Here is a 15467-nt window from a genome sequence, read left to right as displayed (position 1 = left end):
GGGAAGCTGCTCGCCCGTCCCATCCCACTCCGTCGTGCCAGGCAGTCTGTTACCACGCAGGGCAAGCACCTGCCTGTTTTGAGGTTGGAATGCGAGATCCCGTGAACCTGATAGGAGATCTGAGTCACCCCATGCTTCACCTGTTCCTTCCAGACCACTGGGAGTGCCTTTCTTTTGCCTTTGCTGCCAAAGTGATGCTTCATTTTTCCGAGTCAACCAAAACTATTTTTGACACACCTCGTGTGTGCAGAACCGTGCTGATAGCTGCACAGAAAGAGCTGGAAAGTTAACGCAGGAGAGAGAGTCACTGGACAGTAAAGCAAACCATCTAAGTTGCACAATAAAGACAATCAGAGAATAAAACAGAACAGAGTAAGTTGTAGATAAGGTTTGCATTTGGGAATAAGTGTAAAAGGAACAGCCAAGGGAAGCAGAGGCCGCGGCCCCTAGGAAAGGCTCGGTGGGCGCCCGGCACCTGCTCTCTGAGGACGGTGCTGTCGGGACCCTCTGAAGACTCCCCCCGTTGTTGCTTGAGAAAAGGAGGGGCTGGGTCCACGAGGCCTCATTTTGCTCTTGTCCCTTTGCAGCTGAACGAGGGCCGCACCCTGGACATGGATCTCGTTTTCCTCTTTGACAACAGCAGGGTCGCCTATGAGACCCAGATCTCCCCACGGCCCCAGCCTGAAAGCGTCAGCTGTATCCGTAAGAACAGCGTGATCTTTTAAAAGATAATTACTTACAGTGCTTGGGACGAGGCTGGAGGGAGAGCCCTGGACCGAGGGAGGGGCCCCCCCTGAGAAGATGAGTCCCTCCGGCCCTCAGGCAGCCTTCCTCACTTGCACCCGCGAGGAGTAGCCCAGGTGAAGAGAGGAAAGGACATCCATCTTGAATTAATGTCAACCTCATTTAAACAGAGGACAGACAGTACTGCCCACAGGCCACTGAACTTGACCCACGTGACCATTTTGTTGATTTTTGAAGTCGTCTTCATATTTTAACAATCAATACGTGCACGCGATACCAAAAAATCAAAAAGATTGTACGGTAGGCAGTAAGTGCCTCCGTCTCCCCGTCTCCCCAGGGGAACCACTGCTGCCTGACTCCTGGGTCTACCTTCTGGGGTGTTCTGTGCGTCTGTAACTTTTGACGTGCCTGTGCTCTACCAGGGCACAAAAACGTCTGCAGCCGTGACCAGGCCCAGCACCCGACACGGTTGTGCAGCAACAGCGCAGTACATAACGGAGCAGTGTAGACGTGCCTGCGAGCCCCGCGGGCAGGAGGCGGTCCGTCGCAGGCGCCGCTCCCTGACGGTCGTGTGTGTCTCTGGCAGTGCAAGAGCCCAAGAGGAGCCTCCCGTTCTTCCAGCTGAGGAAGGTGTGGGGTCAGGTCTGGCACAGCATCCAGGCCCTGAAGGAGGACTGCGGCCGCCTGCAGCAGGGCCAGCGCGCCGCCATGTACGTGCCCGGTGGTTCGCCTTCGCTTGCTCAGAGCTGCCCGGTGGCCCGGCCGCAGGACAGTGGCAGAGGCGAGGGCCCGGGGGTGGCCGCTGGGAGAGCGAGCAGGGGAACGCTAGTCTGGAAGGGTGGGATGGAGGGAGGCTCCGTCAGACCCGACCAGGCTGGTGTGGTCCGCGGGCGGCGCAGGGGCGCGGACGGGGCGGGGCTGCCGGACGGAGGGCAGCACCGGGACCGCGGAAGGGCTCGCTGCGGCGTGGGTCAGCCGCCCTCCCCTGACCGTCCTGCCAGGCTGGGCTGACTCTTTCCCCGGGTTGTGGCTGGTTTGGGTCGCTTCGTGTGGTACTTGGCCTAATTCCAGTTTGGGAGCAGAACCTCAGCCATTGCCGAGGGCCAGGAGATTGTCGTTACGGTTATAGGTGGCTGCTCTTGTTGTGGTTATGCTAATTATAGCAGGGGCCTGCCGTGGTGTTCGAGGTGGTTTTGTTATTGTCCGGGAAATGGTACTTGGACGCCAGAGACGCCCCACGGTTCTGTTTCTCGGGGCCCCTGCAGGATGAATCTGCTCCGGAACAACAGCTGCCTGTCCAAGATGAAGAATTCCATGGCCTCTATGTCTCAGCAGCTCAAGGCCAAGCTGGATTTCTTTAAAACCAGCATTCAGATTGACCTGGAGAAGTACAGTGAACAGAAGGAATTTGGGATCAGTGAGTGTACGCTTTGCGATGAGTCTCGAGAGAGCGTCCCTTTCCTCTTCTTTCCGAGGTGTCTTTTGTCCCCTTGCCATTGAATCGCTTGTTTTCTGTTTTGGTTTGGGGATGTTTTCGTTTTGCTTTTAATTTATTTTCCTTCCATTTTTTTCCAGCGTCAGACAAGCTGCTGCTGGCCTGGAGGGAGATGGAGCAGGCCGTGGAGCTCTGTGGACGGGTAGGAGGCGCCCTGGGGTCCCCAGCCCGGCCGAGGGCGCGAGGCTCTTCACTGCCGTCCTCCCCTTTCTCGCTGCGCGCTCGGTTGAGCTTGTATGTCGAAAATGAGATTTTCCTCTCCCAGCTCTCTGCCCTCAGCTAGGACTTGCTGGAAAGAGGGGGAGAGGCAGGGGGTGGGGGACAGTGCAGGGGGCCCTGCCGTGGCAGGTCCGGGACCTGCACAGATTGGAGTCAGGATTACGACGTGAAGTGTCCTCTTTCCATGAGAAGGGGCCTTGGGTGAAGGAGCAACACGCCGTCTTGTCGGAGGTTGTTCTAACCTCCTTGGGACATGAAATCCCCAGGAAAGAATGGGTCTAAAGGGCAAGTCTTAGGACAGTGTAAATCAGATGCCACTGAAAAGTGTTGATTATGAGGCCAGGGTGTGACATGGCAGACCTCACACAAGTGGAAGACTGTGGACTCCAAGGCTTTTTCCTGGACTTTGTCACCATTTTCCCTGTGAACTTGGGCAGGGAGTTTCACCTCCGTGTCTTAACATCTGTTTCTATCAATCAGTACCGATGTGCCTCCTTAAAGGTGGGTGTCCATCGGCAGTACCTTGTTCAACCACAGGGACACGAGCGCACCCCCAGTCTTGGCACTCGTGGGTGTAATCCCTGAGATAATGGACGAATTTGGAGAAGAGAATGTGCCCCAGCCGCTTCTCCACGCCAGGACCAGGCCAGGCCCCCACCTGCTCTGTCTCCTCTCACCCTAACGCAGCCCTTTGAGAGCCTAGTTCACGGTGGAGGAAACTGCAGCGCAAGGTCAGGTGACCTGCCCGAGGGCCACGCAGCTGGCAGGTGGCCGACCCCAGATCCGACTGCAGGGCTCCAAGTCCGTGTCCCTTCCGGCTGGTCGGCTGAGGGTCTGCGGCGGGGCCGGAGGGCTCCCCCGAGAACCCCGTGTCTCAGGAGTTTCTCGCTGCGTCCTTGGCCTCAGCACCGCTCTTCCTTCAGGAGAACGAGGTGAAGCACCTGGTGGAGCGGATGATGGCGCTGCAGACGGACATCGTGGACCTGCAGCGCAGCCCCATGGGCCGGAAGCAGGGCGGGACGCTGGACGACCTGTGAGTGTGTGTGTGTGTGCGCGTGTATGTGTGTGTGAGTGCACGTTGTGTGAGAGTGGGTCTGTATGTGAGCGTGTGTGTGCGCGCGTGTATATGTGTGTGAGTGCACGTTGTGTGAGAGTGGGTCTGTATGTGAGCGTGTGTGTGCGCGTGTATGTGTGTGTGAGTGCACGTTGTGTGAGAGTGGGTCTGTATGTGAGCGTGTGTGTGCGCGTGTATGTGTGTGTGAGTGCACGTTGTGTGAGAGTGGGTCTGTATGTGAGCGTGTGTGTGCGCGTGTATGTGTGTGTGAGTGCACGTTGTGTGAGAGTGGGTCTGTATGTGAGCGTGTGTGTGCGCGTGTATGTGTGTGTGAGTGCACGTTGTGTGAGAGTGGGTCTGTATGTGAGCGTGTGTGTGCGCGTGTATGTGTGTGTGAGTGCACGTTGTGTGAGAGTGGGTCTGTATGTGAGCGTGTGTGTGCGCGCGTGTATATGTGTGTGAGTGCACGTTGTGTGAGAGTGGGTCTGTATGAGCGTGTGTGTGTGTGTGTGTGTGAGTGCACGTTGTGTGAGAGTCTGTGTGTGTGTGTGTGTGAGTGCGTGTTGTGTGAGAGTGAGTCTGTATGTGAGCGTGTGTGTGCGCGCGTGTGTGTGTGAGTGCACGTTGTGTGAGAGTGAGTCTGTATGTGAGCGTGTGTGTGCGCGCGTGTATATGTGTGTGAGTGCACGTTGTGTGAGAGTGAGTCTGTATGTGAGCGTGTGTGTGCGCGCGTGTATATGTGTGTGAGTGCGTGTTGTGTGAGAGTGAGTCTGTATGTGAGCGTGTGTGCGCGCGTGTGAGTGCGTGTTGTGTGAGTCTGTATGTGAGCGTGTGTGTGCGTGCGTGTATATGTGTGTGAGTGCACGTTGTGTGAGAGTGGGCCTGTATGTGAGCGTGTGTGTGCGCGCGTGTATATGTGTGTGAGTGCACGTTGTGTGAGAGTGAGTCTGTATGTGAGCGTGTGTGTGCGCGCGTGTATGTGTGTGTGAGTGCACGTTGTGTGAGAGTGGGTCTGTATGTGAGCGTGTGTGTGCGCGTGTATGTGTGTGTGAGTGCACGTTGTGTGAGAGTGGGTCTGTATGTGAGCGTGTGTGTGCGCGTGTATGTGTGTGTGAGTGCACGTTGTGTGAGAGTGAGTCTGTATGTGAGCGTGTGTGTGCGCGTGTATGTGTGTGTGAGTGCACGTTGTGTGAGAGTGGGTCTGTATGTGAGCGTGTGTGTGCGCGCGTGTATATGTGTGTGAGTGCACGTTGTGTGAGAGTGAGTCTGTATGTGAGCGTGTGTGTGCGCGCGTGTATATGTGTGTGAGTGCACGTTGTGTGAGAGTGAGTCTGTGTGTGTGTGTGTGAGTGCGTGTTGTGTGAGAGTGAGTCTGTATGTGAGCGTGTGTGTGTGAGTGCACGTTGTGTGAGAGTGAGTCTGTATGTGAGCGTGTGTGTGCGCGCGTGTATATGTGTGTGAGTGCGTGTTGTGTGAGAGTGAGTCTGTATGTGAGCGTGTGTGCGCGCGTGTGAGTGCGTGTTGTGTGAGTCTGTATGTGAGCGTGTGTGTGCGTGCGTGTATATGTGTGTGAGTGCACGTTGTGTGAGAGTGGGCCTGTATGTGAGCGTGTGTGTGCGCGCGTGTATATGTGTGTGAGTGCACGTTGTGTGAGAGTGAGTCTGTATGTGAGCGTGTGTGTGCGCGCGTGTATATGTGTGTGAGTGCACGTTGTGTGAGAGTGAGTCTGTATGTGAGCGTGTGTGTGTGTGAGTGCACGTTGTGTGAGAGTGAGTCTGTGAGCGTGTGTGTGCGCGTGTATGTGTGAGTGCACGTTGTGTGAGAGTGGGCCTGTATGTGAGCGTGTGTGTGCGCGCGTGTATATGTGTGTGAGTGCACGTTGTGTGAGAGTGGGCCTGTATGTGAGCGTGTGTGTGCGCGCATGTATATGTGTGTGAGTGCACGTTGTGTGAGAGTGTCTGTATGTGAGCGTGTGTGCGCACGTGTATATGTGTGTGAGTGCACGTTGTGTGAGAGTGAGTCTGTATGTGAGCATGTGTGTGTGTGTGTGTGTGTGTGAGTGCACGTTGTGTGAGAGTGAGTCTGTATGTGAGCGTGTGTGTGCACGCGTGTATATGTGTGAGTGCACGTTGTGTGAGAGTGAGTCTGTATGTGAGCGTGTGTGTGCGCGCGTGTATGTGTGTGTGAGTGCACGTTGTGTGAGAGTGAGTCTGTATGTGAGCGTGTGTGTGCGCGCGTGTATGTGTGTGTGAGTGCACGTTGTGTGAGAGTGAGTCTATGTGAGCGTGTGTGTGCGCGCGTGTATATGTGTGTGAGTGCGTGTTGTGTGAGAGTGAGTCTGTATGTGAGCGTGTGTGTGTGTGTGTGTGTGAGTGCGTGTTGTGTGAGAGTGGGCCTGTATGGGAATGTGTGTGTCTGTGTGTGTGTCTCTCTTTGTGTGTGTGTGTGTCGGGCTGGTTCGAGTGCGGTCCCAGTGGAGCCCCATGGGCCCACTCCCCCCGGAGCTCAGCCCCTGGGGGGGGTCATCTCGGCACGTGCAGAGATGAGCACGGACACACCTCTGTCACTCTGAGCCTCACAGGATAGAGAAGCGCTGTCTGACCTCACAGTTATGGGGACCAGTTCAGATAACGCCCCCAGCGGTGGCTCGTGAACTACGGAGGCTGCTGTCCCAGGAGCCTTTGCTTGACCAAAGTATCAGATTAGACGCCAGGGCCGCCCAGCCCACCCTCACTCGGCATGGCCCAAGGAGCAGAAAGTAGAACAGGGGAGGAGCCTGGCAAGTCTTAGAAGGTGGGATGTGGAAACTTCATCTGAGTCTTGATCAGGAACTTGGCCTTGGCTCCGGGGGCGGGGGGAGGGCAGGGGGGTGCCTAGGCAGAGCAGCCCCGCCTGCAGCCCTGGGAGCAGACAGGAGGGGCAGGTGAGCCTCGGGGCCCCTCAGGAGCTACCTCCTTGGGGCTCAGCCGTGTCCTCTGACGCTTCTACTAGGATTCTTAGGACCAGATGCCGAACATCAGAAATTTAGTTATTTGTAGTCCATATTTTCTCAAGTCATTTAACCCTTTATTCTCCTCTGGTTTTCAAACGAAAGTCACCCCTGAAAATGTCAGCCCGTCTCACTGTGTTAGGGGCACTGGGAGGGCGTCTGTGTCTGCTCCTGGGCTTGAGTTTTCGGGGGCCGCGTTCTCCGGGCTCAGGTCCAGCAACAGACCGCACCCAGAGTCCCGATGGCAGGAGCCGGGCGGGCAGGGAATTCAGAGGAGACTCCTGTCCTGAGGATTCTCACTAGGCCTTGGAGGTGTTTGAGTTTTGATAATGAGGCGAGCCTTCCCTTGTCATGGATTTCACCTGTAACATCACCAGGAACGATCGTTTGCTCCAGTCGGGATGTGCTGCCCGTCTGGCTTCTAGAAATCAGTAGTGCTGCCGGCAGGAGTTGGCCCTGGCGCTTCAGGTGAGCTTGTTGACCTCTGCTCGATGCTGACGAAGCTGCTGTCTCGTGTGTTTCAGAGAAGAGCAGGCGCGGGAGCTTTACCGGAGGCTGAGGGAGAAGCCCCGAGGTGAGTGGGCCACCTCCCGTGTCCCTCGCTACCCGGGCACCAGGCCAGCCCCCCGCGGACCGTGCGACCCCATCCCTCTTTGCAGACCAGCGAACCGATGGCGACAGTCAGGAAATGGTACGGCTGCTCCTGCAGGCAATCCAAGGCTTTGAGAAGAAAGTGCGAGTGATCTATACGCAGCTCAGGTATCAGGCCGCCTTCCCTCCGGCGGGGCGGAGCGAGGAGGGGCGGCGGGCTGTGTGTGAGGCCTCGCCCACTCACCTGAGCCCCGCGGGACCTCCACCTGCAGCGGCCGAGCGGAGCCTTAACTGCCGGGGCTGCGTCCTGCTTCCTGCGACGTGCTTCCACGTGCCGCTGGAGCTTGTCACGTTTGTTCTTCACAGCAAGACTGTGGTCTGCAAGCAGAAGGCTCTGGAGCTGCTGCCCAAGGTGGAGGAGGTGGTGAGCTTAATGAGCGAGGACGAGAGGACTGTGGTTCGGCTGCAGGAGAAGCGGCAGAAGGAGCTCTGGAACCTCCTGAAGATCGCTTGTGTGAGTGACCCTCGGCCGGGCCCTGTGCTGCCGGCCCCCGCCCACGCGCCCGGCGTGGGGACCGCGGGGCCCCCGCCAGCGCTCCGCTGCTGCTGCTCACTTTCTACTTCTCTGCTCCGTGACTTGGTGTGAGTGGGGAGGGGCGAGGTGGGCGCCTGTGTCCTTGTGTTACTTGTGCGTGTGGCGGCTGTGATAAATCATCACAGTTATTCTCACGGTCCTGGAGGCCAGAAGGCCGCCCTCAAGGTGTCGGCGGGGCCGGGCTCCCTCTGGAGGCTGGAGGGGAGAATCCCTCCTCCTTCCTCGCCTCATCTTCGATTTCGGCGGCTCCCAGTACTCCTTGGCTTGTGGCAGCATCCCTCCCGTCTCTGCCTCTGTCTCCACGTGACCCTCTTCTCTGCGTCTCTTTTCTGAGTATCTCTTGTAAAAACACTTGTCGCTGGATTCAGGTCCCACCCAGATAGTCCAGGGTGATCTCATCACAGGCTCCTTAGCTACACCTGCAAAGATCCTTTTTCCAGGCGAGGTCATACACCCAGGTTCCTGAAGATCTGCATGCAGCCCCCGCGGTGCGTGCCCGTGTGGCCTGAGCCGTGCCTGTGCCGTGCAGCACTCAGCCCGCACTTTCTGTGCCCGCCGTCTCAGCATAGCTGCGATCCCACTGAGTGTTGCTCAGAGAGAACCCTCAGCACAAAAGAGAGCCCCGGACAGAGAAGGGAGACGAGCCGGGTAAAAGCCGTGTCTTGGAAGCGAGCTGGTGGGACAGACCCCGCCGCCGTGAGGGCTGCAGGGAAGTTGAGGAGGTGACAGCAGAGCGACTTGGTCACGGATCGGGGGCACACGGCTGCGTAAGGTGGAGTGGCCGCCGCAGCCTGGGGCGTCAGAACACCTTGGTCTCCTTCTGTCCCGCGCATGGTGCGAGTCACAGAAAGTCACTTAGGACCTTTGTGTGTCTGTCTTCTACTTGGAAAGAGTAAACACACCTTCCTTCTAATTTCCTTGTAAGAGTTTGTTAAGCGACCCAACTAATGAAATAGAGCCCTCAGATCTCTCTGTATTTAGAATCTTTTTTTTTTTTAATATAAATTTACTTATTTATTTTTGGCTGCGTTGGGTCTTTGTTGCTGCGTGCGGGCTTTCTCTAGTTGCGGCGAGCAGGGGCTACTCTTTGTTGCGGTGCACGGGCTTCAGTAGTTGTGGCACGTGGGCTCAGTAGTTGTGGCACGTGGGCTCAGTAGTTGTGGCTCGCGGGCTCTAGAGCGCAGGCTCAGTATTTGTGGTGCACAGGCTTAGTTGCCCCGCGGCATGTGGGATCTTCCCGGACCAGGGATCAAACCCGTGTCCCCTGCATTGGCAGGCGAATTCTTAACCACTGTGCCACCAGGGAAGCCCCTAGAAACTTTTACCAAAAAGCACACCTATAGATACAGAAACAGTTTCTAAACTGAAATGCAAACCATCAAATAGCGAAGTTGACCTATCTCTCCAGGAAGAGCCTGTGTCTCATGGCCAGTTGTCTCATGAGAAAATACCCTGGTGTGGTGACTGGGACTTAACCTGGCGGTCCAGTGGTTAAAGACTTCACCTTCCAATGCAGGGGTGTGGGTTGATCCCTCGTCGGGGAGCGAAAATCCCACATGCCTCTCAGCCCAAAAACCAAAACATAAAAAACAGAAGCAATATTGTAACAAATTCAATATAGACTTTAGAAAGGGTCCACATCGAAAAAAAAAAAAACTTGAAAAAAAGAAAGTACCCTGGTGTGAATGCAAAATTTGAAACATCTGTTTGCTCCAAAACTGCTGACTCTCTTCCTGGTTTTGTCATCTAGAGCAAAGTCCGAGGTCCCGTCAGCGGAAGCCCAGACAGCATGAACACGTCCCGCCTGAGTCAGCCCAGCCAGCTGCTGTCGCAGCCTTGCCCAGCCCCTGACAGCTTACCCGAGGCCGTCAAGAAGAGGTGCGTCCCCGTTCGCCGCGCCCAGTGCAGGAGTCAGGGCGCGTCGGTCACCCGTCGGCGGGTCTGTGCGTGTTCCTCGGTGTTTGTTCCCTTTGCCGGGTGCTGTGGGGACAGATGTGGCGTTCTGCTCTCAGAGCTCCTCCTGACTTGCTGACTAAGGCTTCCTCGTCTGAGGTCGGGTTGCTCGTTGCTGGACGGGAGCCTTGGAAGTGCTGGCCAGTCCCCGCTTCCCGCGAGTCCGCCCGTCGCGGTCTGCTCGTAGAACCAGGTCCCTGAGGGCGTGCCCTGGCCTCCACGCCTGAGTCGCGTGTCACTGGTCCCTCCCGTGGCCTCTCCCTGCCCCACTCATCACCTGCACCCCTGCCGCAGAGCTGGGAGCAGAGCCCCAGAGCCCTTCTGGCGAACTTTTCCCTCCCTGCTTCCCGCCTAGTGCTGCCTCCAGGCTCCTCTGGTCAAATCAGTCTTCACAGGAGACCATTTTGATTGAGTTATTCCTCAGGTTATTTAGGGACCAGCCACGGCTTCCTGCTGCCTCGGGGTCCAAGCCTGAGCCTTCTCACGCCTTCACGCCACCTCCCCATTCTGACCCACTGCTCCCGGGCAGACTCCTGGCTCCTCCGTCACGGGTCTTAAAGTCTGGTCCAGACCAGCAGCATCGGCGGGTTCTGGGTACTTGCCAGAAATGCAGATTCGGGGTCAGGAGCTCGGGGTGGGGCCGAGCAGTCCTGTTGAACCAGCCCTGGCTGACCCTCCCGCACCCTGAAGTTCCAGAACCTCGGCTCCGCTGACACCTTTCCCCAGAGCCATCCTCCCTCTGCGCCCACCTCCTCCACGGCCCTGACACACGAGCACAGGGATCCTTCTCCTCCTGGACGTGGTTAAAATCGGTTCCTGTGGGCAGATCTATAGAAGAGAAAATAGATTAATGATTGCCGAGGGCAGGGCGCGGGGCAGGAATGGGGAGTGACTGACGACAGGTACAAGGTTTCTTCTTGGGTGATGAAAACGTTCCAAAACTGGATTACCAGGATGGTTGCACAACTCCATAAATGTACTCGAACTATGGAATTGTGCACCTTAAGTGGGTGAACTTTATGGTTTGTAAATTTATCTCAATACAGCTGTTTTTAAAAATCCTGTTCCTGTACTTGGGGGGTTTGTAGCCTGTACTGTTTTGGATTTTTTATGTTTAATTTTTTTAAATTTTTTCTTTATTTTGCCGCTTGGCTGGCGGGATCTTAGTTCTCCGACCAGGGATTGAACCCGGGTCCTCAACAGTGAAAGCGCAGAGTCCTAACCACTGGACCGCCAGGGAAGTCCCTGTTTGGGATTCTTAATTCTCTCCCCAGCTTACTGTTAGCTCCTTGAGGATGGTAACCAGGTCCCGCGCCTCTCACGGGGCCTCTGGGGCCGGCCCGGAGCCTGGAGCCTGGTTAGTGACCCATGGGTGAGCCTGGGCACCGCTGTGCCCTGTTCCTTCCATCAGTGCCCCCTTCGCAGTGAGAGGAGGGGATCGAGGGCCCTTCCTCCTGGATCTGTCACTCTCTTTCCATGAGATCCTCAAAGCTCTGGAGAAGTCGTCCCGGGGGCCCAGGCCGCTGTCTGTGTCTCCACGCCCTCGAGCCGAGGTTAGAAAGGACAGACGACGGCTCGCTCTGCTCTCCTGTTTCTCACCGCGGCCGGTTCTCAGGGGGACACGTGCATTTCTCATCAGAGAGAAGGAGAGAGCGCAGTAAACAAATCAGTTCCCAGAACTTGCTTCCCCCAGATCTCAGCGAGCTGGGGACACCTGGGGAAATTGCATGGTGTGTATATTTTTGTCCAATTCAAAAAGTGGAAAACAGGTGATTTGGGAGAGATCTTCAGATTGTGGCAGTTTGGAGAGAATCTAGTTAAGTCAGAAAGAGCTTTGGTATTAAGCCGGATCCCTGCTTTTCCACGTTGTGAACAGTGGTGCTCGTAGCTGGATTCGAGCTTCTGTAACAGCACTCAACTAGACGGATGAAATCACTTAGGCAATAACATGGTGTTTTAAGACACTCAGCCTCAGAATAATTATTTAATTTTTAAAATCTTTCCAGAAGCTCTTTAGCATATTTGCAAACACTTTTGAAAAGTTAACATTGACCACGTTCTAATAATTCAATCATTTTTCTTAGTGAAGACCTCGTGGCTGAAGCACACACCCTGTGCGCCCAGCTGGAAAACGCCCTACAGGACACCATGAAGGAGCAGGACCAGAGCTTAAGGGTAATGGCCCGTGGGAACCCCCGCTGCTCCACGTCCTTTCTTTCTGCAGCAAACGAGAAAAAGCAGATCGAAAGGCGATGCCGTGCTTCCTCGATCTCAGTGTACACTTAGGATTTTCTAGTGCATACTTCTTATTCCCCATGATAACAGTGCTGATGACTGGTGAATGTGTGCAGGTACTTTATGTGCTTTATCTCATTTCATCCTCACTGTACTTGATCCTTACGAGGAAGGTAGCATCGCTGTGAGAAGGCCTTTCCCCTGGTGCACCTTCTGTACAATTGCCGGGCGTCTGTGTGTGGGGTGCAGTGCTGGGCTCCGGGAACAGAGCAAGAGCCCGTCACCACCCCGCCTCTCAGGGACTCGGGGCTTAGCAGTCCTAGTTGTAGGGAGGCTGACCTAAAGAAAAACGAGTCCAGATGCAGGTACGTTGAGACAAAGCTGAAGTTGCTGAGAGGATGCTAAATCATTCGCTTGGCTCTTTGGCCTTTTCCTGCCGATGCGGTCACATGCTAGCGTCTCCGGAACTTCTTATTTTGGGGAAGAATCGGAGGGGATACTGCTCGTTGTAATCACTTCTTATTTATTCAAGTGTCCTTCTCTGGTTTGGGGCTCTCTGTGTCTCTTCTTGCTGTTCTTCCTCCTCCGAGCCGTGTATATTCCGATCCTTTCACTGCCCGTTTGCACTTCTGCCAGAGGAAAAGGAAGTCTGACCAGGCCATTTCACCTGGCGAGGTTGGAGGTCGAGAGCTGAGATTAGCCCAGGGTACCAGCTGCCCGCAGTGAGCATGAGTTGGTGCTGGGAGCTGCAGTAATAATACTTAAATCGCCTTCCCGGAATCTCAGGGCTCCAAGCCCATCCGAAGAAAAGCTCCGGCACGGTTTTGCAGACGTAGCTCTAGCTCAGGGGTACCCTGCAGAAACAAGACTGTCTTAACGAGAGGCATTTAATTTCCTTCTAAACGGTGCTGGTTGCCTCCCGAAGAAGGCAGATGTCTGGGTGGCCTCGGTGTCTTTAACGTGCCCGTTGACTTTCAGTCTCTAGACTGGAGCTGGTTGCAGTCGGGGGAGGAAGAGCAGCACAGCCTGCAGCGGGCCTCCTGATGGTGGGCGGCCCCGACCCCGCTGGGCTGCCCGGCCCGAGGCCCCCGGGGCCCCGCTGCATCGCGCCCGGTGTCCTCGGCACCCAGATGGAGACCTCGCTTCCCCAGCAGCCGTGACCGCCGCCGTGGACCGAGGGTGCAGCCCTCCGTGGCAGTGCCAGCAGCTTGTCTGCACGCCGGATGTCCTCCGCCACAGAGGCCCAGCAGACGTGGACGCCGAGCGCGGCGTCCGGGGAGATGGAGCCACGGCGGCCGCTGCCTCTGCGCGGAGACAAGTGCTCCAAGTACGGTGGCTGCACAGACCACTGGCCGCACGTCTAACTGACTTTCAGGACGAAGTGTGAACGGCACTTGGTGCTAGCTGTGCTCTCCTGACCCCTCCTGATGTCCAGAGGCCTCATCCACCTGTCTTCACAGCTAAGGTTTCATCGGGATCCGGCTTCTCTCGAAACCGTGGCTTCGGCCCGGCCCGGTCCTCCCTCCTCTTCTGATTTCACGGCTGCTAACGTTTTCCTTCTGCCTACGACCTTGGGCCAGGTTGGGTGAGTGCTGCTTTCCCCGTCCGGAGTCTCTCCAGCCAGAGTGAGTCGCTGGTGCCAGGAGGGGAGAGCATCTCCCTTCCTGTGGGTCCCAGAGTCCCCGGGAGCAGGCTGCCATGGAGAAGAGGGAGGAGGGGACGGTGTCTGTCAGCCACCAGCTTGCTGACCCCTGTGCCCACACCCCCGTCCATGGGTGTGGCGGGCTGGGCGGGGCAGTTCCCATCCCTCGTATCATCCAACGGTATTATTAAATGGGTTTATATTTAAAAAGCAGATTCTCTATTTTCGTAGCATGACTCAAATCCCACAGTCTATTTTTATAATACCTCTGGTTGGGACTTCTGAACTCAAAGTCCAACTTTAATGGAAAGTTTTATGAAATTGAAGGGTGCCTGATCAAACAGTGCCCGAGCACCAGCACTGCCTCTTTGACGTTTCACAAAAGCCGCTCCTTCCTATAACAGCAGGAAAGCAAAGTGAGTTCAGATGAAAACAAACAGGCAAGTTTGGTTGGAGAAGAAAGTGGGACGAGAAGAGTTTCACAGAGTGCCTTACATGGAGGCGGTACAGTGGGTTCTGTGTCAGGGAAGTTTGGGAAACGCTTCATGCTTTAACTGCCTCTTGGAGATTCACCTTGTGCACTGGTTTATTAAAGAATCTGAAAGATCTATAATAATAAACTGGCTTAAATCTGCCTAAATCCACTGTTTACCCAACTCATTTGACAGTAGAGCCTTTTTTTTTCTCCCGGGTGCATGTAACATTGATCAACGTCCCAAAGAGCTGAGTTTGATAAAGCGTGATTTTGGAAACACCGGTGAGGAGCGCAGTGGGACATTATACCAGAAAGGTAGGCTGGGACGGGGTCAGATTAGGGAGGGAATGAATGTGGAGTTAAGAGTCAGGGGCTGATTTTATAGGCATTTGGGAGCCACTGAAGAATTTTGAGCAAGGAAGGACATCACCAAAGCTAATGTTTAAAACGAGTGATGTAACTGGAATATGCTAATTGGTTGAAAAAGTGAAAATTCTGGAGGTAGGACTTCCACTTCCAAAAGGTGGAGCAGATGTACTTTTTTCCTATTCCTCCTGCTAGTAAAGCTGAGATCCTTGGACGTTATTTATAAACAAAGATAAGAAGACCCCAAAAGGCAGTGAGAAGGAGGCAGACCAGCTAGGGACCTTGGCCCTGAGCGGTGAGGTGGTGGTGAGTTCCCTGGGTTTTCCTCTTGCCTCCTGTGTCCCTGACGGAGGCTGGAGACGCCGACCAATGGCACAAACAAAGAAGCTGCTCTCCAACTCTGTTAGATTCCTAGGTCTGCTATAACAAATCACCACAAACTACGTGGCTTAAAACAGGCATTTATTCTCACAGGTCTGGAGGCCGAAGTCTGAGATCAAGTCCTCCAAAGTCCCTAGGGGAGATTCTGTCCCTTGCTTCTTCCAGCTTCTGGTGGGTCCAGGAGATCCTTGACTTAGTGGCTGCATCTCTGCCTCTGTGGTCACATTGCCACCTCTTTTTCTATCTGTCAAATCCCCCCTGTGTACCTTTCATAAAAAACCCTCGTGATTGAATTTAGGGCTGATCTGGATAATCCAAGATAAGTGCCTAAGAGGCACATAATTTGATCAAGACCCTTAATTCGATCTCATGTTTTACAATATAAGGCGATATTTATAGATTCTGGGGATTAGGATGTGGACATTTCTTCCTGGGGGGCCACCATTGAACCCACTACAGTCCACCATCTAGCCCCCCAAAATTCACATTCGTCCCACATGCAAAATACATTCACCCCATCCCGAAAAGTCTCGACCCACTACAGAATCAACACTAAGACCAAAATCTAAATATCATCAGCTCAGAAGTCTTGAATCTCATCATCTACATCAGGTTTGGCAGGCTCTGGGCATGATCCATCCTGTGACAAAATCCCTCCATCTGTGGGCCTGTGAAACTAGAAAACAGTTTATCTGCTTCCAAAATACAATGGCGAGATATGCATGTGA

General features: G+C 55.0%; 1 protein-coding gene across 3 annotated transcripts in view; it reads left to right on the top strand.

The window, feature by feature from the left end:
- The window catches only part of IKBKB (inhibitor of nuclear factor kappa B kinase subunit beta), a 53285-nt gene extending 39128 nt beyond the window's left edge, over positions 1-14157 (top strand). The window contains exons 12-22 of one of the 3 annotated variants that reach the window (XM_082374707.1): positions 588-702; positions 1331-1454; positions 2010-2167; positions 2320-2381; positions 3382-3491; positions 7026-7075; positions 7161-7260; positions 7459-7606; positions 9438-9565; positions 11725-11815; positions 12854-14157. In XM_082374707.1, the coding sequence (XP_082230833.1) occupies positions 588-702; positions 1331-1454; positions 2010-2167; positions 2320-2381; positions 3382-3491; positions 7026-7075; positions 7161-7260; positions 7459-7606; positions 9438-9565; positions 11725-11815; positions 12854-12919 (1152 nt within the window). In that variant the 3' untranslated portion in view covers positions 12920-14157. Of the gene's footprint in view, positions 1-587; positions 703-1330; positions 1455-2009; positions 2220-2319; positions 2382-3381; positions 3492-7025; positions 7076-7160; positions 7261-7458; positions 7607-9437; positions 9566-11724; positions 11816-12853 lie in introns of those variants that run through there. The other 2 variants (XM_082374708.1, XM_082374709.1) reach the window with 2 other exon arrangements.
- Positions 14158-15467: the final 1310 nt, after the last annotated feature.

The sequence above is a fragment of the Balaenoptera borealis genome (genome assembly GCF_965194805.1).
Source record: "Balaenoptera borealis genome assembly, chromosome: 21".
Classification (NCBI taxonomy): Eukaryota; Metazoa; Chordata; class Mammalia; order Artiodactyla; family Balaenopteridae; genus Balaenoptera; species Balaenoptera borealis.
Note: the sequence above shows the minus strand (reverse complement) of the source record. Positions and strands in the feature narration are given on the sequence as shown.